The 23,537-nt window shown below is 36.8% G+C and overlaps 1 protein-coding gene across 1 annotated transcript in view; it reads right to left on the bottom strand.

Moving 5' to 3' along the window:
* The window catches only part of LOC114662099 (interleukin-13 receptor subunit alpha-1-like), an 87,735-nt gene that overhangs the window by 5,435 nt on the left and 58,763 nt on the right, over positions 1–23,537 (bottom strand). The window contains exons 7-9 of the mRNA XM_028815430.2: positions 21,176–21,305; positions 12,737–12,824; positions 3,375–3,456 (exon numbers count right to left, since the gene is read on the bottom strand). Coding sequence (XP_028671263.2) covers positions 3,375–3,456; positions 12,737–12,824; positions 21,176–21,305 — 300 coding nt within the window. The remainder of the gene's footprint in view (positions 1–3,374; positions 3,457–12,736; positions 12,825–21,175; positions 21,306–23,537) is intronic.

Below are 23,537 nucleotides of genomic sequence, written 5' to 3'. Positions count from 1 at the left end.
TAGTTCAGTTAGGCACATGTCATAGGCAGTATCATTTTATTGAGAGGTGGGTTGGTAGGGGTGGGGAGGTTTGGGGGCTAATTAGAGGCTATAAGAATCTAAGAAACACTATTTAGATGGGTGGAAAAATTCCTTAAAAACAGGAACAGAAGGTTTATGGTGAAAGGAACTTTTTTTCTGTATTAGATGAGGTTAAAAGGGGTGTCCCTCAAGAATCCGTGCTGGTGTCACTGTCATTTTCAATATATATTAATGATTTTGATAAGAATATAAATAATAATACTTTTGCTTGATTTAGTAAGGAGCCGATACCAAAATAAGTGCAGTGGCATATATCCTTACATCAGTCAAATCATTACAGACGAAACTGGACAGAATTTAAACCCGGGTCTAAAGTTGCAGCAGCAGTTGAAATATTGTGAAAATAAATTTATTTCTTACAAGAAATAAAATTGTAGAGGTGAATGCACAATCGGATGCTTAAAACATAAGAACAATCTAAGAGTCATAATGGACATTTTACTATCTACATTTAAGACGCTATAAGGAAGAGATTTAGAAAGCAATTAAGATGTAAACTTATATATCTTAAAGTGGCTCCTGGATATAACATACTAGTGAGACCTAATCTGAAGCATTGTGTACAGTTTTGGTTTCGAAATTACAAAAACACATGGTAGTGCTAGAGAAAGTCCAGAGAACTGCAGTCATCCAGGTTCCTGGACTGTGGGGTATTAAACTATGAGGACAGAAAAGGAACTGATACTGACTTAAATTAAACAGATCAGGTATCAGCCAGACCCTATATAATCCACAAGTGATACATTTTCTTAAGATCCTCTGAGCTCAACTACCATTCAATCATCCTTTATGCAATACCTGAAAATTGTTACACTTTATGTTCAGAGGTCTCCCAGTAAAATACAGTAATCCATGCTGTTCTACAGTACAAACCTACAATATACACTTATCTCTGTATGTTACAGTAATTCATTGATAGAGCAGTAGTAGCTTGAATATTTGCAGAGGAACATTTATTTATCATTTTTTCAAGCACCTATTTCCATATCAAAGTTACATACAGTTCATTTCTGAAATTCCCAGACCATCAACTTTTCATAGAGCCCACACATACTAATCTGGAGCAAATCAAATGAGATTGATACAAATATAAATCTTCCCCTAATGTAAGCCCAAGCAACTAAATCAAAACGTGAGTTAAAAATTTGCAGTTAAAAAAAACCAAAAAAAAAAACAAAACAAAACAAGAACAAACGTCAAATTTCTAGAATCAAAGACAGAAAAGTTAGCAAAAGCAATAAGAAATTTGGTTACTCAATCCACAACTCATTGGTAATCTTTACCATTTTGTGTTGTGATCAAAGGCCAAAATCTCTGAAGATGAACGCAAAATCATGAAATGGCGGATAAAATGGTCCAAAAATTAATTAATTAAAAAAAAAGAGAAATTTTCACACTAGAAATATATATTTCAATGAACCAATCCCCCTCCCCCAAAACAAAGGTAAAAACCCAAACTGATACAGGAACACCTATAAAATTAGGAAAAATAAACAACCTCATGTTGATGACACAATCTCCAGATGTGTCCATCCAACTTTTGAGGGAATTTTCTATGGAACCGGTCCAACTGGTGAGGTGCCCAAAGGGCACTGAACCAAACCCAGAAATAATTCTTGGGTCTGTAGCTCTTCAAATGCACAAGCAAAAAAAAACCAGTGTTTCTCACCCCTGTGAATCCAAAATAGACTGGACCTCGTATTCCCCTCAACTGTCAAAAGACAGCACTGAATGTGGAGTAGTAGGGATGTATTAAGGTCTGCTCTGAACCGATCTCAGCCGAGATAAGAGACATATGAAATGAGTGTATCTTAAAAGTGTGCAGACAGAGACAAACTATATAACACTTGACCCACACGTCACCATATGACATAATGTATACTATATGTGAGTGCTAATTTACATGACAGCAATCTTAAATGAATGAACCTAGTCCCAAACCAGATTCTTTGTTCTACTTTTAAAACTAAACCAACCCTATTTTTGCAACAAGCAAAGCATCTGATGAGAATACAAGCCATTTTAAAAATTACTTGAGCCAATTTCCATTTCATATTGACGTAGTGGACATAACTTGAGACACGAGGGAAAGCAGATGGACAGGAAGTGAGATCAAAAGTCTTGTATGAGATCCGTATAGGTCCTCAAACAAGACAGTTTTAATGCTGAACGAGTTAACAAGTTTCTGGAGAATTAGACAGATAGATAGACAGACAGACAGACCTTTTTGTCTCCAGGTTGAAATTTTGCTGTTTACAGAAGCTCTTTAAATACATAAATAGATAAATAAATATTTATACACACGCCAGACTTGCACACACAACAGACTGACTAAAAAGGTTGAAAACTTCTGACTTGGCAGTCACAGTCACAGTGAAGCATTATGCAGACTTATTGCTGTTGGTATAAAAGAACACCAGTACCATTTCTTCACACATTCCTGCTGAATAATTTGTTGGCTGAAAGTACTCAGTATTTCAGAGAGAGAGAATGTGCAGCATCTGTCATAATGGGACTTAGTCATATTTTAATTCTTTCCTTTGCTGCTGCGTCCATGGGATCCAGAGTGTATCATATAAACTGAGCCTGCCCTTTAAATTAGCTTGCTGATTCTGTGGGTCTGTCTTGAAGTGATGTTACTAGCCCAGAACACCTCGGCGTAGAAAATCACACTGGCCATCACAGAGTTGTAGAAGATGTGAAGGATGTCACTTTCCACATAAAAGGAACATCATCTTCCTAATGAAAAACAGCCTGTTCTGCCCTTTCATATACACTTCCATCTGTGGTCCAAGACCAGTCCAACCTGACACTGCACACAAAGAAAGTCAGCCTCACAAGTAAGGAGCCATGTTGCCAATAAGGAAGGGAGCATTACGAAGAACTCTGCTTACAACTGATGGTGGCATTTGGCAGGTGTGTACAACTGTTCCTGCATCTGTTATCTATCCTTAAATAATCAAGCTTATAGTTATAGAAACTAGCCAATCACATAATTATTTTATTATCAATTCCCACTAATTCAGTTCTGCAATGGCCCAGAGTGCCAGTCCACTGTGGTCCACACTCAGAGATATTAGACAAAGTTAAGCTTCCATTTAGCCCATCAAACAATGTTTGGGTGGAGAGAAAAACAGGAAACCAGCAGAATGGGACATTTTTGGATTTTCTTTGTTTTTATTTGCAATTTAGAGATACAAACACATGATAGTAGGGGTGGGCAAAAACTAGGGCATCTACAGTATATGTTTTAGTTTAGTATAAAACACTTAGTAACAAATTTATAAACTTACCAGCAGCTCTCCATTTTTACCAATCATTCCTTTTAAGAATTTGCTAGGGTCTGGAACTGGCGGAAGGAGTAGCATTCGTAGCCTTTAATTGAAAATATTAAAAATGTAAAATGAATTAGTACCAATTATCAGCATAATTCAAAATTATGTCTTGTATTTGCAATATGATTTAAAGGTTTTGATAAAGCAAAGCTAAAACATATTTGACTACTTTAGGCTATATGTGAGCCAAACCAAGGTTCTGCTGATAATAACCTAACATACATTGCTACAAACAATTTCAAATCCATTTGCATCCATATACTATAAATGTAAAATTCAATCTAGTTCAGTATGACTATTAAGTCTAATTCGGCATCACCAGGTGTCTATCCTAACAGCATTAGAGAAAGGCAAGGCAGGCAACAATGTCAGACAGGGCACTGGCATACTGCATGGCACACTCACTCACACTAGGTTGATATAATGTTGCCAATTAACCTAACTAGTACATCTTTTGGAAAAGCAAGGAATTGAGCACACAAAAGGAAAACCCAATAGTACATGGGAAGAATGCAGAAACAGGACTGGTGTCTGAACCTCATTTGCTGGAAATTTAAAGCTGCAACATGAAATTTATACATTTGCCAAAATCAAAATAATTAATATTAGAGTTACAACATTTAAACAACAATTTACTTTGAAATACAAAAGGGCTCTTTGTGGGAAAAAAATAAAATAAAAAAGTGATGTATAGGTATCATAACATTTTTAAAAATAGGAATTTTATAAGACTGTAGTAACTGATAACTGTATTGTTTGCTTTATGTGGTTTCTATTAGCTCTTTGTACACTTTTGTATTTTTTTCTTCTGGGAGACATGTCAATGGGTAAACTCTTTACCGATTTTCCAAAAAAAAAAAAGGGGCAGAATTATAAAAGAAGAGTTTCTGTAGTGTTCCTCTGTGTTCAAATTCTAAACAAAACATCGTTACCTGAGTTTCAACAGCTTTCCCAATGAGGAAATATAGTAAAGAAAATGAATCCAAGTAATCAAAAAAGACAAAGGACAAAATTATTTGTTATATGTCATGGCAGCAATTATGTTTGTACCTGGCACTTTAAATCTGATAAGCACATAAAGTTTACATGCTGTGTTATAAGCTTGAAGCTGTGACTTTTAAACTAGAATAAATTTGGAGTCATATTGACAAAGGAAATCAGCTTTTGAAAGGGCAAATGCCTTTCTCCTTAAGTTAATGTAAGAAAGTCTGTGTTGATGGAAAGTACAGTATATACAACTTAATGTGATTAAATTTTTTTTTTCTGATTACCAACATGAATGATAAGTTTAAATGCTATATGTCTGCATATTTCACAAAAGAAACTTAATAACTCACATATAATAAACATGAAAAAACCTTTTAAAACAATGTGAATGTAAATGTTCACTAGGTAAACATAGATCAAATAGTTTTTAATAGATTACAGTTAATTTACCTGGTTTGCTTGTCAAAACAGAGCAAGCTAAAGTTAAATTTAAGAAATAGCTTTGTGGAAACTGTCATTCTAAAGTTCACAAACGTACCTTGACAAATATACAGGAATTTCTCCATGAAAGTTTTATAGCTTTTATCCAGTTTTGATGCTTTATCTGTGTAGTTGTTTTCAATAATACTTCTTACATTGCAAAAATCGATTATAGGAAGATAACAGACAAGTCAAATAAACACTATCCATTGCTGGCTAAATTCCAGGGAATGGAACTCATTGATACATCACTTCCGAATTTTGTGAAAAGGGTTAATTGTACAATGCCTTCTAAGTAATTCTCACAGAGTGGTTTCATATAAGCTGCAAATTAATTTAATTTCTGATTGAATTTTATCTTGTACTGGGTAATGGGAGACTTACCCTGGCAGAATCTGATGCAAGAATGAAAAAAGTCTTTAATTACAGTAGCCTATATACTCGTGAATAAGTCAGGACTTGATTTTACCGTATAATTTCTGGTATTTTATAATGTCGGTCATATAAATTAAATGCGGAAAACTCACACTATTGGTCCAAGAGATTATGACATGCTAACACCCAGCTGAGAGAATAACCACAGAGCACGCTGCCTTTTTTTTCTATGCGGGTGTGGCAATGCGCTGTATCAGCGCATGCTCCTAACCTCTCTCTTTCGCTCTCTCTAGTGTGCCTATGTGACCACACGGTAATACCCGAACTATTCCGAAGCAGCACACTGATTTGTGTTTTTGAAACTCACACCCTCATACACCTTTATCGTAAGAGCATCCCTTGTCTACGATGGAGTGTTCGATCAGAAGAAAATATGAAGCTGGCATTAAATTAAACGTTGTTGAAGTAGCAAAAGAAATTGGTAACTGCGCTGCTGCAACAAAATTCGATGTGTCTGAGAAACTGATGTGAGATTGGAGGAGGCAAAAAGATGTAAAAAAAAAAAAAAAAAGTGTCGCATTTTTGAATGGATGTATAAGTCGGGGTCTGATTTTATGACCGATTTTTCAGGTTTCAAGACCTGACTTATACGTGAGTATATACCGTACAAGCACAAATCAATTTCCTTTATTTTGTAAAAAGTTTTTGATTGGAAGTATATCATTATAATATTTATCTGCATATTGTAACTGTCAACGAGCAAACAGACATGTTTATTTCATACATGACAATTCACATATCACACTATCACAAGGGACTTTAGAAAACAAAAAGGAACACAAATTAAATCAACTTTTTTATTTAACCAATTCTTTCAAATATTTGACAGTGAATATGTGTGCACACTGCCAAATCAGAATTTCGTTATCCTCCCACAATCAGGTAGTAATTACAAGAAATTGTGAGATGCACATGGAGAAATACTGTGACAGTGCTCACTGTATGTAGTACTGGCTTAAATGTAGTACTGTAATAGTGCTTATTGTAGTAACGATAACTTGCAGGCATTTCTAGTGGTGGTTGTTCTTGTGGTCACAGGTAGAAAAACACAAGTCTTTTTCTACTGTTTTAATGTTCTTGCACTACTTTCACCAGTAGATAGCAACTGAAGGCACAAGTGATATGACATGCTTAAAAGAGACTACATCATGCCAACAAGTGTGAATGCAAAAGTGTAACACACATTGTAAATGCAGATTCTTTAGAACTGAACACAATATGTTTTAGATCTGTTAGAGTGAACGTTGCTCTGTGAAAATAATTCAAATGAATTATAAAAATGTCTTATTTGAAAGTATAAACTGATGTTTGAATGTAAAAAAAAAAAAAAAAAAAAAAAACTGTTCACTCTGCTTAACTGTAACTTCGGCACTGTATTGCTCCAGGCACTCTATGCAATACTGCTCGATTATACTGTTCTGTTTGTGCACATCACTTTCACAGTCATCTTTCTGTTTCTGAAACATACCCCTATAGTACACATTTTAGTGTAGATATTTGTCTTCTTCACTGTTCTGCTCCTGGATCTACAGTTGTACTAAGAACAGATTTTTAAGAACTTCTCTGGCATTTCTGTTGCTGATTTTGTTCTGATTCAAGTCTAAACCTAAGATCCCTGAATTATGGCTATTTTATGGTAAAACTGTTAAGCATCCATCATACCAGTGAAAAACTAGTTTCTTTTTTATTAATGACAATTGAATATAACTGACAGTTCTGATTTGGATTTTATTATTAAAATTGATTAAAAATGTGCATACTTGCGAATAAGCCAATGGTAAAAAATGCATCATCTGCAGATAAGATGAATGTGAAAATTTTAAATTAAGTTAGTTCTGGAAAGCATATTACTTTTACTTTTTAAGTAATTTAACAAAATACTTATTTTTTGAAGTAAGAATACCTCTATTACTCTGTTAGCATCGTTCACATGTGTGTGCTTCAGCTGTCTGGTGATGACTAGTGAGGAAGTTAAGCACATGTATAGCATGCAATCAACTGAAAAGAACTGAATAAAAGATATAAGTATACATACTCCTGCATGTGCTGAGGGATAAATTTAATTGGCTCAGTTTAGGGACACAGAGAGCCAATAATTATAGCAGCAGCACTGAGTGAAGGGCAAGACGCAAACATAAGTATACCACTCCTTTAGGCACAACTTCACACAGAAACAAAAAAGACTGCAGCATACAATCTAGTAACAGAAACATAAAACTTAAGTGTCAAGTCAAGTCAAGTTGAGGAGCATGCACTGGTACAGAGCATTGCCGCACCCACTACACGACGAAACAACTCGGGATCCTGGTTGGCAACCCCTCAGGAAGACACACGGTCCAGTCCCAACCTCTGGAAATGACTCTCTATCTGCCGCAGCCAGGTGTTATGTGAGCGACTCCTTGGCCTGGTCCAGCCACTCGGGTCCCCAACAATGAGGATCTTATGAGCCGGATCACCCTCAAGGAAACGAGCCACATGGCTATAGTGCCATAACTGACGCTCCCTCACAATGCAGGTAATGTGCCTCATTCGGGACTCCATGAGCAACCGCTCATTCGACACAAAGTCAAACCATCGGTACCCAAGGATTTTCCAGAGAGACACAGTGCCAAAGGAGTCCAGCGTTCGTCTCAGGTCACTGGATAGAGGTCATGTCTCTCAACCATATATGGTGCTGCAGTGACTAGTATTCATATTGCAAATATTCGGGGGATATTTCTGGTCAGTTTCATGATGGCTTTTGTATGGGCTTAGGATTCAATGAAATGTGCAGTTTTTTATGTGAAACAACAAAAAAGTAACGCCAAACCAACGCACTGTTTATAATGTGCTACATTTTACTAACTATGTAACACATTTACTTTTTTTCCCAAAAGTAATGTTTAATGTAACCAAGTTACTTATAAAATGAATATTCCCTAATACTATTGGCATACGACTGGCTTTAATACTTTGTCATAATTGTGATAAGAGGTCCGTGGCCACGTGCAACTTTAAATAAGTAATTGGGTCCCAGAGCATGCAGGCGCTCCCTCTGGGGTTGATTGGAGTGCTTGGCTGATTGCATATTCATATGCAAATCCGAGGGGGTCAGACAGGTGGCAGAGGACCACACCTACACCCATTTGGGCAGGGTATAAGGGAGCCGGCAAGGCAGAAAGGGGAATGGAGAAATAGAACGAGTTCAGTTCAGACTATGAGTGAGGTGCCTGTGTAACTAACGAGTGAGCGAGCGAGAGGCAGAGTGGTTGTTAGCCCTGTTGAAGAGCAAAGGATAGAAATATTGTTTTACACTGCACTTGTTTTTGAACACTTTTTGCTGGTTTTAATAAAAGCAAACTCTTGCTGAATGTGCATGCTCTCATTTCCCCTGGCTTACCTCAGTTAACGACCGGTTTTGGGGTTAGAGAAGCTCTTGGAAGTGACAAGGTACTGTGGAGCCAACCTAGACCGTCACCATACTTTGAATGTGATCAGAGTACCATTACCCAAAAAAAGAAAGTGTCTATATCAGCAGTTTTATGTTAACTATTCTTGCAGTCAATATAAATTACATGTTAGTTCCACAGTTGTCTAGTGAGCATCATTTACATTGACAGCCACATGTAAATTGAACACTATTTTTTTTCTTTGGTTATATTCTTGAATAAAAACATACACATTTACTTGATATTTGGACTAAAGTCTTCACACATTATACACTTCATGTCATTATTAGTATAACATAGAAAAAGTTTCTGTTTTAGCTATGTGTTCAGCCGTTCCTGTCATCCTACACGTACACAGATCATTGTAGACACGGAATACACATGAAATGTATGTATTCCAAATAACAATATATTATTTACCCTTTACAACTTCAGGAACCTCACTGCCAGATAAAGAGACCTGAGCTCTGAGAATTTTGTGGATGACCTCAGCTCCATTTGGGCGGTGGGATGGGATAGTAGACTGCTTGTTGCTTGTGCTGATCAATACATTTGCAAAACAAAAGATGCTGATTGAGAGGTGCGAAGGAATTTAAGATGGGTATGGGTATTAAGAGTTTTTTCATAGGCTTCAGGCATTCTGGTGTTAAAGGAATACTCCATTGCAAAAATTATATATTTTTTAAATGTCACTTTCCCCATATAATTTGTAGTGATGGTCAAGAAAAAATTTTGAATCTCATATTTTTATGCAGGAGAGAAAACAGTTGTGGTCAGTTGCAGTGTGCTATGAGCTCAGGATGATTCTGGATTGATCTGGTCTTAGTACATATTTACAGTAATAAGACTAACTTTTGGGTTTAGAGCTGTTTCAGTTAGGCACATTGCTATGGTCTAGCAGGAGACCAAGTCTTAAGGTATTTTCACACTCCTAGTCTGTTTGGTTTGTTGTAAATCAGGAGATTATTAATTTCTTTGTTTCAATTTCCAATTTGTTTGGCTGTATTTCACACTGAAAACTTCCAAGCAAACTAGACATATCAATAAACACTGAGGGTCGACAATATACCAAACACAGCACTATGAGCAAAATGCCTAATATTGAACAACTGAAAGACTACTTAAAAATAATGTGCACTATTATGCATAGTATTAAAAGGACATGCTTCAAATACAAAAGAAGGCAAGCTCTGCCGTGAGCATAAACTGATGTGCTTCAGCTTTATGACAGTAGACAGATCAGGTGAGTTTCATTTAACTGCATAATGCTGCATACAGTACTTACTCTCCACTAGCCATCAAATGAATGCAACCTCAATTTAGTTTATATCGAATCACATATCTACTGTTTTAACTTGTGTAAATATTTGTTAATGTTCTTCTTCTTCTTCTTCTTTCGGCTGCTGCCTTTAGGGGTTGCCATAGCCGATCATCTTGTTCCATATCTTATTTGTTAATGTTAATTTTAGAATATTTGAATAAACATTACCACGCACATTATGCACATACCTTTCATGGTGTAAGATTAGGGGGTTTGATCATTGGGCTCACAGGGCATTGCTATTCATTTCTTTTCACATCTGCATGTATTTAGATTGACCCAGTCACAAGTGAATTTACATCTTTTTTGCATTGCTATTTTTAATTTTAACATGGTCAACTTCTACATGATCACATGAGCAAGAGATTGAGCCTAAATTGGTTTCCATTTAAATTTAATCTGGTCCACCTTGTTCTTTGTGTGTTTTAACAAATCTACATATATATGAGTACCAATTCTGCATTTAGTAATTCGTATAATCTGTACTTGTATTTTACATGAGAATTGTTAACAGTGCTCTGTACCTGCATTCAGTAAAGAGCGCTATACAAAAATAAGTTGTATTGAATCAGGTGCTAGGGTTGTTCCAATTGGCTGGTAATTGCACACATTGTTTTATGCAGATTGTACATTTGTGCATTTTCATTTTTATCTTTTTATTGCTTTTACTGTCATGTGTTAAGCCTCGGTTCATTATTCTGTGAAAGTGATGCCCTACAAGGTCACAGCAAGATTTGTTGGTACAAAAACATTTACTGAAGGTATGCCGCATAAAATAATAGAACAAAGCTGGTATGCTGTACCAGTGCATACTGACCTACTTTAAGCCCTGATCTTCAGTAAAATAGATGCAGAGTCAGTTTGCCTAATTACGAAATCACTCAGCTGCCATTTTGCAAAGTGCACAGTGAAAAATGCTGCCAGATTCTTCCATGCCGTATACGTTCAGACTGTTGTGAAGATATCTTTGTGGGGGTCCCCCAGATCTGATATGAGATTGTGCACTATATGAATTAAATACAGCTTGTGCTCTATTACGAAGTTTGTACTATGATGACACATTCATTACAAATACGGTCCAGCCTCTATATGCTCTGGTAATTGCTGGATTAATTTGGTTAATGGGAAAAGGTAGGTTCATAATGAAGGAAAACTCTTCTGTATTATGTATGCAAATAAGAGAATTATTCTACTAACATATACCTCACATCATCATTACTTCTTGTATAGGGATTTAATAGCTGTTTCGTACCTTGACATGAATAACATTTACCCAAACCCGACGTTCTGGGTCTATTTTGGATCCTAAAATTCTCAGTTTTTGGTACATGCTTAAAATGCCTTAATAGTGCTGGCAATGCTCATTTAGCTACCTCAGCTAACATACAACTTCACACTCAGTCTGAGGTCAATGCTGGCTTGACACACACTGGTTAAACAAAGAGGAGTAATTAAATATATATATATATATATATATATATATATATATATATATATATATATATATATATATATATATATATACTATACATATATACATATATATATATATATATATATATATATATATATATATATATATATATATACACTATACATATATATATATATATATATATATTACACTGTGCATATCTACTATATATATATATAAAATCCTAAGCCTAAAAGTGCAACTGTGACATTTTTAGGTCACGTTTTTGTCACGCTTTAAATTGGGCTTATTTTAAAACCTACATATATATGTTTGGTATCATTCTTTTCAGAGTGTATCGAACTTTGATGTGATGTTGTTAGATTTTCAGATTTTTATTCCGTTTTTAAATTATAAACAAAAAAATATCAAGAACTCACGTCTCATGAGACGGGACTTTGTGCCAAAAGATTTAACCAAACGTAGTGCTGGCGGGGGAGGGGGGACGTGCAGGCGAGCTAAGTGCAGAACACATGGCATGGCAGAAGCCAAGCAACCAAAAACCAAACAATTATCAGAAAATATGTACGTTTCTGAAACGGAATAACAAATAAATCCGTCATGAAGTACTTTCCTCCAAAGTAAAGATTTCTAGACATGCACAAGTAGAACAAGATGACTCAATACATCAAGTCAGGTTACCACCAAAGGACATGGCAACAGTAAACAGTATGGCAGTGACCAAGGCAAAACAGTAGAAAGTAGAGTTGGCTGTGAAAGGTTTCCAACAAAAAATGGTATTGAGATGACACTAATAAAGCAATGATAAAAAATATTAAGATCAAAAACAAAATAAATATTACAAATGTGAATACCACAAAATAATAAATTCAAATCATCAGAATAAGTGTAGTGATAGTTTTTTTTATCCCCCTTTTGACTTTTTGGATAGGGGATACAGGGAGCTGCCTTCATATAAAAGTGGCAATGTGATGCAAAGTAAAAGTCAACACCAGAAGAAATTCCAGTCTCACTCATCCCCAAGAACACTAGTGTGTTCCTCTGCTAGTAATCTTTCATAAAATAATGATTCCGGATGCTGCCTGGTCTTCTGTGTTGTTTCAAGATTTAAAAGGATCTTTCGCAAGTAAAAGGCATTAAATGTTAAAACATTTCATATGAGCAAAATTTCATAATATTGCTTAAAAAATAAAATCTAGTCCTATTAAGATTTTGCACATGAGCAAAGGCTTACCTTTTGATGTAGAAGAGAATAATCAAAGCAAACATGACTGCCACAACAGGGGCAATATAGATTATTCTATCCATTTGATAGATGTGTTCTAAAAAAGTAAAAAAAAAAATAGAGAAAAACAAATCTAACATTGTTACTAATTAGAACATTAGAATAGTCTAGATGTGAACAGGCCATTCAGCCCAACAAAGCATGCCACTCTTAATGACTTAATTTGTCTAAAAAAACATCGTCTAGTTTTGAAAGTCCTTAAAGTCTTACTGTCTATCACACTACTTGGTAGCTTATTCCAAGTGTCCATGGTTCTCTGTGTAAAGAAAAACTACATAATGTTTCTGTGAAATTTACCCTTAACAAGTTTCCAACTGTGTACCAGTGTTCTTGATGGACTCGTTTTAAAATAACAGTCTCAATCCACTGTACTAATTCCCTTCATATTTTTAAACACTTCAATCATGTCATCTCTTAATCTTCTTTTGCTTACACCGTATAGGCTCAGCTCTTTTAATCTTTCCTCATAATTCAACCCCTGTAAACCTGGAATCAGCCTAGTCGCTCTTCTCTGCATAGTTGATAGCATAGAGTCCACTACGACTCCTAAATCCTTCTCATAAGGTGTACTCTTGATTTTCAGACCTTCCATTGTGTTTTCAAGCCTGACATTTTTACTTCCTATGTGTAATACCTTACATTTACTGACATTAAATTTAATCTGCCACAAATATGGCCAAGCCTGTATGCTGTCCAAGCCCTTCTGTAATGATTTAACGGATTACAAATTATATGACAATCCACCTTTGTTGGTATCATCTGCAAGTTTAAACAGCTTGTTACATACAGTATATTCCTATCTAAATCATTTACATATACTGCTCAAAAAATTTAAAGGAACACTTTTTAATCAGAGTATAGCATCAAGTCAATGAAACATCTGGGATATTAATCTGGTCAGCAGAGGGGGTTGTTAATCAGTTTCAGCTGCTTTGGTGTTAATGAAACTAACAACAGGTGCACTAGAGGGGCAGCAATGAGACAACCTCCAAAACAGGAATGGTTTAACAGGTGGAGGCCACTGACATTTCCCTCCTCATCTTTTCTGACTGTTTTTGACTAGTTTTGCATTTGGCTACGATCAGTGTCACTACTGGTAGCATGGGGCGATACCTGGACCCTATAGAGGTTGCACAGGTAGTCTAACTTCTCCAGGATTGCACATCAATACATGCCATTGCCAGAAGGTTTGCTGCATCTCCCAACACAGTCTCAAGGGCATGGAGGAGATTCCAGGACACAGGTAGTTACTCTAGGAGAGCTGGACAGGGCCGTAGAAGGTCTTTAATCCATCAGCAGGACTGGTTTCTGCTCCTTTGGGGAAGGAGGAACAGGATGAGCACTGCCAGAGCCCTATAAAATGACCTCCAGCAGGCCACTGGTATGAATGTCTCTGATCAACCAATCAGAAACAGACTTCATGAGGGTGGCCTGAGGGCCCGACGTGATCTAGTGGGCCCTGTGCTCACTGCCTGGCACTGTGGAACTCAATTGGCATTTGCCACTGAATACTAGAAATGGCAGATCCACTACTGGTGCCCTGTGCTTTTCACAGATGAGAGCAGGTTCACCCTGACCACATGTAACAGACATGAAAGGGTCTGGAGAAGCTGTGGGGAACACTATTCTGCCTATAACATTGTTCAGCATGACTGGTTTGGTGGTGGGTCAGTGATGGTCTGGAGAGGCATATCCATGGAGGGACGCACAGACCTTTACAGGCTAGACAACGGAACCTTGACTGCCCTTAGGTATCAGGATGAAATCCTTGGACCCAATGTCATACCCTATGCTCGTGCAGTGGGTCCTGGGTTACTTCTGGTGAATGACAATGCCCGGCCTCATGTGGCGAGAATATGCAGGCAGTTTCTGAAGGATGAAGGAATTGATACAATTGACTGGCCCCCATGCTCGCCTGACCTAAATCCAATAGAACATATCTGGGACATTATGTTTCGGTCCATCCAATGCCACCAGGTTGCACCTCAGACTGTTCAGGAACTCAGTGATTCCCTGGTCCAGATCTGGGAAGAGATCCCCCAGGACACCATCCGTCGTCACATTAGGAGCATGCCCCGACATTGGCAGGCATGCATAGAAGCACATGGGGGCCATACAAACTGAGTATGATTTTGAGTTGCTGTGATGAAATTTCGGCAAAATGGACTAGCCTGCCACAGCATTTTTTCACTTTGATTTTCGGGGTGTCTTTGAATTCAGCCCTCTGTAGGTGGATAATTTTCATTTCCATCAAACGATGTGGCATCCTTTCATTCCTAACACATTACCCATTCCATATTAGTATAGATATCCAGCATGATTTTTTCCCCATTGAGATCTGATGTGTTTTCAAAGTATTCCTTTAATTTTTTTGAGCAGTTATATTGAAAATAGCAATGGCCTTAGCACTAACCCCTGTGGAACATGACTCTTAACATCAGCCAATTCTGATGAGGTTCCATGCACCATCACCCTCTGCTTCCTATGTCTGAACCAATTCTGCACCCATCTACAAACATCACCCTGAACTCCCATTTCTTTTAGTTTGATGCCCAATCTCTCATGTGGCACCTTATAAAATGCCTTCCGAAAGTCAAGATAAATAATATCATATGCTCCACTTTGATCATATCTTTTTGTTGCTTCCTCATAGAATTCCAGCATGTTTGTAAAACATGAACTCCCTCTTCTGAACCCATGCTGACTATTCAGAAAAACTCCTGTACTTGCCATATGCTGATCCATCTTATGCTTAATAATTCCTTCTATTAAATTTCCTGTGATGTATCTTAAGCTTACTGGCCAATAGTTCCTTGGATCTGCCCAGTCACCATTTTTATACAATGGGATAATATTTTCCATTTTCCGGTCCTTCAGAATCTCCCCAGTGCGCAATGATTTCCAAAAAATATGTGTCAAGGGTTTATATATATGCTCGCTAGCCTCCTTAAGAACTTGAGGGTAAACATTATCTAGTCCTGGTGATTTGTTTGATTTCAGCCTATTTAATCTGAGCAGTACTTCTCCCTGTACAATTTCTTAATTACTCAGAACCTTCATTTACTGCTGGGAGATTATCCACTTCTTCTCCTGTGAAGACATCAGAAAAATGCAAGATAACAGCGTCCACTATTTCACTATCTTTTAATTCCCCTTTACTATTCCTGATGCATTTTACCTCCTCCTTGATTGTTCTTTTACCACTAAAATATTGAAAGAATCTTTCGCTTTATCTGCTATATTCCTCTCCAACTTTCTTTTAGCCTTTCTAATATCCCTCTTAATGGTTGCCCTCGTGTTTTCATATACCCTGTAATTCACTTTGTAGTTATTAGTCTTATGTGACTTATACTGCTCTTTTTTCCTTTGCAGCTTCTTTTTTTAACTCTTTATTATCCCACTGCGGAGTTATTTTAAATTTCCTATTAATTCCAAATTTAGGTATGTACCTGTCCTGCATTACATGTAAAACATTTTTAAACCTGCTCCAATAACCCTCAACTGTTTCACAATTTAAAAGCTTATCCCAGTATATCCTCTTTAGACTTTGCTGCATCTGCTCAAAATTTGCCCTACCAAAGTTAAACTTCATTTAATCTTTGCATCGCACTGTTACAAAACACTGAGAACTTAATTATATATGATTCAGTTGACCCTAGTGGTTCAATCACCTCTACACCCTCAATTCTATCCTGATTACTACAACATACTAAATCCAGACAGGCTTCACCGGGTTTTGGTGCTTTAACATACTGAGTTAAAAAATAGTCTCTGGTTAGCTCTAAATAACTAAGTTAATATTCGGATAGTTAAAGTCCCCCATTATAATATCCCCCTTAAATCAATTTAAGTTACTCAATACACATCCTTATAAACTTAATAGATACTTTTACGGACAACAGCCTTTTACAAAAGCTCCATGTTCTCTCTGTTTTTTTTTGTGAACTTATTTTACTAGTTACTCAGTGTAATTGTTAAGATTAAATTTGATCTGACTTCTGGCTTGTCACTGATAGTAGGCACTAAAAATTAGATAAAGGGGTTTTAAATTTGACAATGACCTGCTTCAGTCATTGCAAATCAAAGTACCAGCATGTTTCAACTGTCTTTCAAACAAGCTGCAAACCTCGGAGAGGTCACAAGGAGAGCAAACAACATCTGAAGGTTATCTTATGTCTTCAACACCTAGAAATAAAAGATGTTGATAAACTAACAGTGGGATATATTAAATATTCACGTAATCCACTGCCAGAATTGTGATCATGAGCATTTAAGCTCCTTAACACTTAACCGCAGGAGATGTTTGTCCAAAAAGCTGGAGCAAGACATAAAAGCAAGACAGAAAGAATTCAAAACTGTTCTTATAGCTGGTCACTACATGTACAGGCACTGTGGCATTTTGGTATTATGGAGAGTTGGCTGAAACCTCGTATAGATGACACACTTTTAATGCTAGATGGACTTCACCTTATTCATGCAGGCAGAGACCCAGTGTGGTGTGGAAAAAAAAGCGTGAATGTGAATGAGGGAGAGAGCGTATTATAATTAAAACTAATATTGTGAAATCGGACATAGAAATAGTGTCTGTTAGAATTTTTCCCCATTTTCTGCTGTTGGAGATATGTTTTTGCCTATCAGACACATATAAGTGTGAAGGATAATCTGATCTACATGCTCCACAGTTCCTGCTCTCACTTGTACAAAGTTAGAACCACAGTCAGGGTAATATTCTTTGATTCTGCCTCATTTACTGAGAAAGAAATTTTGATGCCCTCATAATCTCCTTGATCATGGACTACCTGACCAATAGACAGTGGTTTATGAGGCCGAGGGACTGTGTGTCAGAAATGGTGGTGTGTAATAATGGAGCACCTTAAGGAATTGTCCTGCCTCTTTTCCTGTTTACCCTCTACACAAAAAACGTCCAGTACAATACCAGTCACCTTACCACCTATAGAAATTTTCAGATGAATCCTTTATCATAGGCTGCATTAATAATGGAGAAGAGTCATAGTACAGGAAGGTTGTGGAGAACTTTTGTCTTGTGGTGCAGAGAACCACCTGCAACTCAACATCAGCAAGACAAAAGATATGATGTTGGACTTCTGCCGTGCCAAGGAGCCTCTGAGACAAGTTAACAGCAAGAGGGAGAATGTGGAAGTGTACAACTACCTGGGGTTTCATATAAACAACAAACTGGACTTCTCTGACAACAATTGAGCATGGGAAAGGTGCTATATAAATAAAATGTATTATTATTATTATTATTAACACAGTGATGTTGTACAAGAAGGACATTATGTGTCCTGTGAGTCTGCATTTTTTATGTTTCTGCTGCTATATGCATGTGAATTTCTCTGTGTGATTAATAAAACATATATAATCTAATCTAAAATACTGAAAGAATCGCTTTGTTTTCTACAATATTTCTCTCTAACTGCCATTAGGCATCCCTAATATCCTTTGTAATAGTTCTCCTCATGCTCCCATACACCCAATAGTTACTACTGGATTTATTAGGCTTAATGCCTGATAAATAAAATCAGCTGTTTTTTTTCCTTTGTTATATATGTTTTATCTCCTTATTTACCCACTGCAGAGTTTATTTTATTTTGACATAATTAAACAATCATTCTGTTTTGTTAATTACCTGGTGTTTGCTCTTCTATTGTTTAATTACATTATTCCCTGTGTACTTTTAAAATTGCTTCTGTTAACCCCAATGTTAAAAAAGTCTGGTCTTGATGCTGACAATCTTAACAATTTCCAGCCTGTTTCCCACTTACCTTTCCTGTCAAAAGTTCTTGAGCGTGTTGTAGCTTCCCAACTCGCCAATTACTTAACCTCTAATAATTGGATGGAACCCTTTCAGTCTGGTTTCAGGGTGCGGCACAACTGTGAAACTGCTCTGCTATGGGTAACCAATGATTTGCTTATGGCAGCAGACTCTGGACAAACCAGTATATTAATTCTGTTAGACCTCAGTGCAGCATTTGACACTGTCAGACATGACATTCTACTGTCCAGAATGGAGAACATGCTGGGTATCTCTGGCACTGCCCTCCAGTGGTTCAAGTCCTATCTGACTGATAGGCAAGAGTTTGTTAGTCTTGGCAAGAGCAGATCCAGCTCGGCACCAGTCACACAAGGAGTCCCTTAAGGCTCTGTCCTCGGTCCTCTGCTTTTCTGTATTTACATGCTTCCCCTTGGCCATATTATCCGTAGCTATGGACTGGGTTATTATTTTTATGCAGATGATACTCAACTGTATTTCAATGTTAAAAGTGGAACTTCATCAGAGCTTTCTCAGCTCACAACCTGCCTTAATGAAATTAAAACCTGGATGGAGCAGAACTCTTTAAAATTAAATTGCAATAAAACTGAACTCCTGCAAATTGGGACTAAAATGCAACTTAATAAAATGAGCTCCTTCCCAGTCTATCTTGGCAGTGATCTCATCAGACCTGCCTCTACTGTAAAAAATCTTGGTGTCATTTTTGATTCCTCCCTCTCTTATTCCGCCCACATAAATTACATTAAGAAACTTTCTTACTTTCACCTCCGTAACATATCCCATGTTCGCTCCTTCCTCTCCTTCTCTAATGCTGAGAAACTTGTCCATGCTTTTATCACATCCCGCATCGATTATTGTAATTCCCTACTGGCAGGTGCCCCTTCTAATCTTATTTCACAGCTCCAGCTTATTCAAAACTCAGCTGCAAGAGTCCTTACTCGAACCAGCAGCAGCGAGCACATCACACCCATCCTGCTCCGTCTTCACTGGCTCCCTGTGTCCTACAGAATCGAATATAAAATCCTACTAATAACTTTCAAAACCTTAAATAACCTCGCGCCAAACTACATCAGTGACCTTCTCCATCACTATGTGCCTGCCCGCCCACTAAGGTCCTCTGATTCTGGCAATCTTGTTGTGCCCATCACTAATCTACACTCCATGGGTGACAGGGCCTTCAGCTGTATAGCGCCCAGACTCTGGAATGACCTACTGAAATTAATCAGGTCAGCTGACTCCATGAATTCTTTTAAAAAACAACTCAAAACTCATCTGTTCAGGAAGGCTTTTAGCTCTACTTGACTTTATTACCCTTCTCTCAGTTTACTTCTCTGTCAAGATGCTAATGTAACCTGTGTGTGTGTGCGAGACCATCAATTATGTTGTCTGTTTCTTTTTTTTTTCAGAATTCACTGTCTTAATCTTCTTTATTTATTTATCTGGTTTGTACAATGCTATATACTGTATACGCTGCCGTTCTTTATTATATTCTGTAAGTGCCTTGAGCATGGGAAAGGCGCTATATAAATAAAATGTATTATTATTATTACTATTACTTCTAATTAAAAGTAAGGGAGCAAGGCCCCAGTTAAGCAGGTGAGCAATCAAGCAGGTCAGGTGCCTTTAAACATTTCACTTAAGTCATGCTGTGGTAGCATTGATAGATTTTGCAATCAGAGATTCTAAGCTGCACGTCCTTGTTAGATAGATAGATAAGATAGATAGATAGATAGATAGATAGATAGATAGATAGATAGATAGATAGATAGATAGATAGATAGATAGATAGATAGATACTTTATTATTTGTTGTTGGTTTCATATAAATGTTGCCATACTTTCTGAAGATCTGACCTGTGAATTTTCTTTGGACAATTTTATAATTGCTGTTAAATTCTGGGAATGATATATTTTTTATAATAGTTTTTTAGTGGGTTTGGATAGTTTTTATATATCTTGTTTTGATACATTTTCTTGCTCTTTATGTTTCTATTTTATTAATACATTAATATAATAATATCAATAATATAAATCTGTCTATTAATTGCTTACTTTAGTTGGTTTAGCAGTTCTTCCAATTAACAAACAGCAGATCTTAACAGTCATATTACTGGTAACAGAAATGGTCACCTCAAAATATATGACCATGCCTATGAAAAATGGTCACACAATTGTGGCAAACATCCAAAAACACACTATAAATTGGCTTTGAGGTGATGTCACTGCCATAATGTTAAAAAAATAATAAAGAATACAGGAATTATAATTCCAAGAACATAAACAAAACAACTCCAGGAAAGCATTTATATTGATCCATTGCTGTGTGGTAATTAGCAAGGTTCAAAATACATACCATATTGTATACACTGTTTCTTCAAATTTCTTTGGTTATTATGTACAAACCATTATCTAAATCAAATTTTTAAAATAATTTAATTGTAGGTCCAATAATATTTTGTTTCATATAATCTGGATATTCACTTTTTTGATTAAGCAAACCATTCTTAATCCCAATGAGTTTGATTAATCAACATTCTACTCTACATTCACACAATTTCTTTCTTTAATACTAAACATTTTGCTCTAAATACTCACCACTTTCTTTCACATTGCTCCATTCACTCCAGCTGCCATCACCACAGGTATCATACTTTGAACGCACTTTAAAGGCATACTGTATGTGAGGATCAATAGGAACACTTGCAGAGTTTTCTCTTGTAGAAATCTTGAAAGTAACAGAGTTAAAAAATGAATATATAAGCAAGACAAAAAAATTACTAAGTATAAGTTTAAATCTCCAAAAGGACAGTGGCATTAAAAATCATGAATGTGATTACTCTAAACAGTTATAACAATACCAAGTCCACTTCATTCATTCAAACCTATCTTAATACATATAGACTAAAACTTTCACAGATCCAACTCATACAGGAATCACTTAAGCTAACTCCAGATTTTTCACAACGCAACGAATACCATTTTGAAATCTAAGCATCAGATCTGTGCAGATACATACAAAATACAATATCAATTTTTTCTGAAATGTCACATGACTTTCAGCACCTCTTTCATCCCCAAATAGTATGGTTAACAGCAAATATTTTATTTTAATATTGAAACCATATATCTATTAGGATTTTTGTTGAAATGGTGGTCAATATGGGTAAGCAAACAATAAATATTCTGTAATAATATTTTTTTATTATTATAAAAATTTTATAAAACTCAGTTTCACTTTTATACCTGCATTGTTTTTTCCATGAATTTCTTCTCTGTGACAACTCACGTAACACCCTTTATGAGCATTCTAAATGTCAGCATGTAAGTGCCATTGTGCTTGACAATGAGTAAAATATGATTAGAATCGAAATGTAATTTAGAAACAACTTTAGCAGACAGCTAAACATCCAGAAACAGTCAAACTAAAGACAAGTCAAGAGGCACAATCTGATTTATATGTTGTTTTTTACAGTAAATTTTCCTCCATAGTGACTGTTTTGAACAAATACAGATTAACAAATATGAGATAAAGATGGGGCAAATGCAGGAAAATCCATATAAAAATGTATTAACTATGACTGTGCAACCAACAACTTGAATTGCAAGGTGGGGGGATGCACTGATAAAATTGCAGGCGTTAATTTACAGCACCATACTCAGGAATAGCACTCCTCATTTTATGATGAATGATGCAAAGGTGAGCTGTTAACCAGCAGCACTGAAAGGCAGGCTAAAAGCCAAATGACTTGGGACTCTCTAATGCAGTACAACACATTTGTTCACATTACACTGAGACACTGAAAGAGGCCTGCTTGGAGCTCGTCACTGTTAATGTCTTTGCTTTTTATTATAGAGGAACTTGGACAGCACACAGGCTTCTGCAGTTTGGTGGCAAATGAAATTTAATGTAAGTAAATGTAAAATGGGCGGCACGGTGGCGCTGCTGCCTTGCAGTTAGGAGACCCAGGTTCACTTCCCGGGTCCTCCCTGCATGGAATTTGCATGTTCTCCCCGTGTCTGCGTGGGTTTCCTCCGGGCGCTCCGGTTTCCTCCCACAGTCCAAAGACATGCAGGTTAGGTGGATTGGCGATTCTAAATTGGCCCTAGTGTGTGCTTGATGTGTAGGTATTTTTGTGTGTGTGTCCTGCGGTGGGTTGGCACCCTGCCCGGGGATTGGTTCCTGCCTTGTGCCCTGTGTTGGCTGGGATTGGCTCCAGCAGACCCCCGTGACCCTGTGTTCGGATTCAGTAGGTTGGAAAATGGATGGATGGATAAATGTAAAATATTACGCATAGGACATAAACTGGTAAAGTACTAATTGTAAAAAGGACATTGTGACTTGTACAGAATACTTGTCCTTGAAATTAATGTCCAGTATACAGATGGTGAGCAAATTATGCTAAGAACACTGGTGGTCAGGGAACTTGCTGAGAAATACTGTGCAGTATAAAGCAGCATATATTATCCATTGTCCACATAGCCTTGAGGGAATATAACCTAACTTTAAACCATGTGTATTCAATCACCACTGACAATGGAGCAAAAATGGTTAAAGAATGGTTTTTGACATCTGAGATGCAGAACAACAGGATGATGATTTGCACAAAGCAGGACAGTCTGAATCGGGTAGGAGGAACTTGCTGTTGAGCTGGACAGTTAAGGTGATCCAATAGGCTTTCTGCATAGTTTAAGATTCTCAGCCCATACATTACAGTTAGCAGTAACTGATAGTTTAAAAAACAGAAAAAATTCTAACCTGAAAATTGCAAAAGTGACATTTGTCAGAAAATTCTGAACACAAGCTGTGAGTACAGTTCAAAAGAGAATGAGCCACAAGAGAGCCAACTCACGACATGCTGGAGCATCTGTGCAACCTCAAACCTATCTATGAGATATTGTCCCTACCAACCCAGATCTACACGTGAATCCGACTGAATGAGATTGGGAGGAGCAGCCT

Source organism: Erpetoichthys calabaricus, chromosome 12, assembly GCF_900747795.2.
Source record: "Erpetoichthys calabaricus chromosome 12, fErpCal1.3, whole genome shotgun sequence".
NCBI lineage: Eukaryota > Metazoa > Chordata > Cladistia > Polypteriformes > Polypteridae > Erpetoichthys > Erpetoichthys calabaricus.
This window is presented reverse-complemented; position numbering and strand designations above follow the sequence as displayed.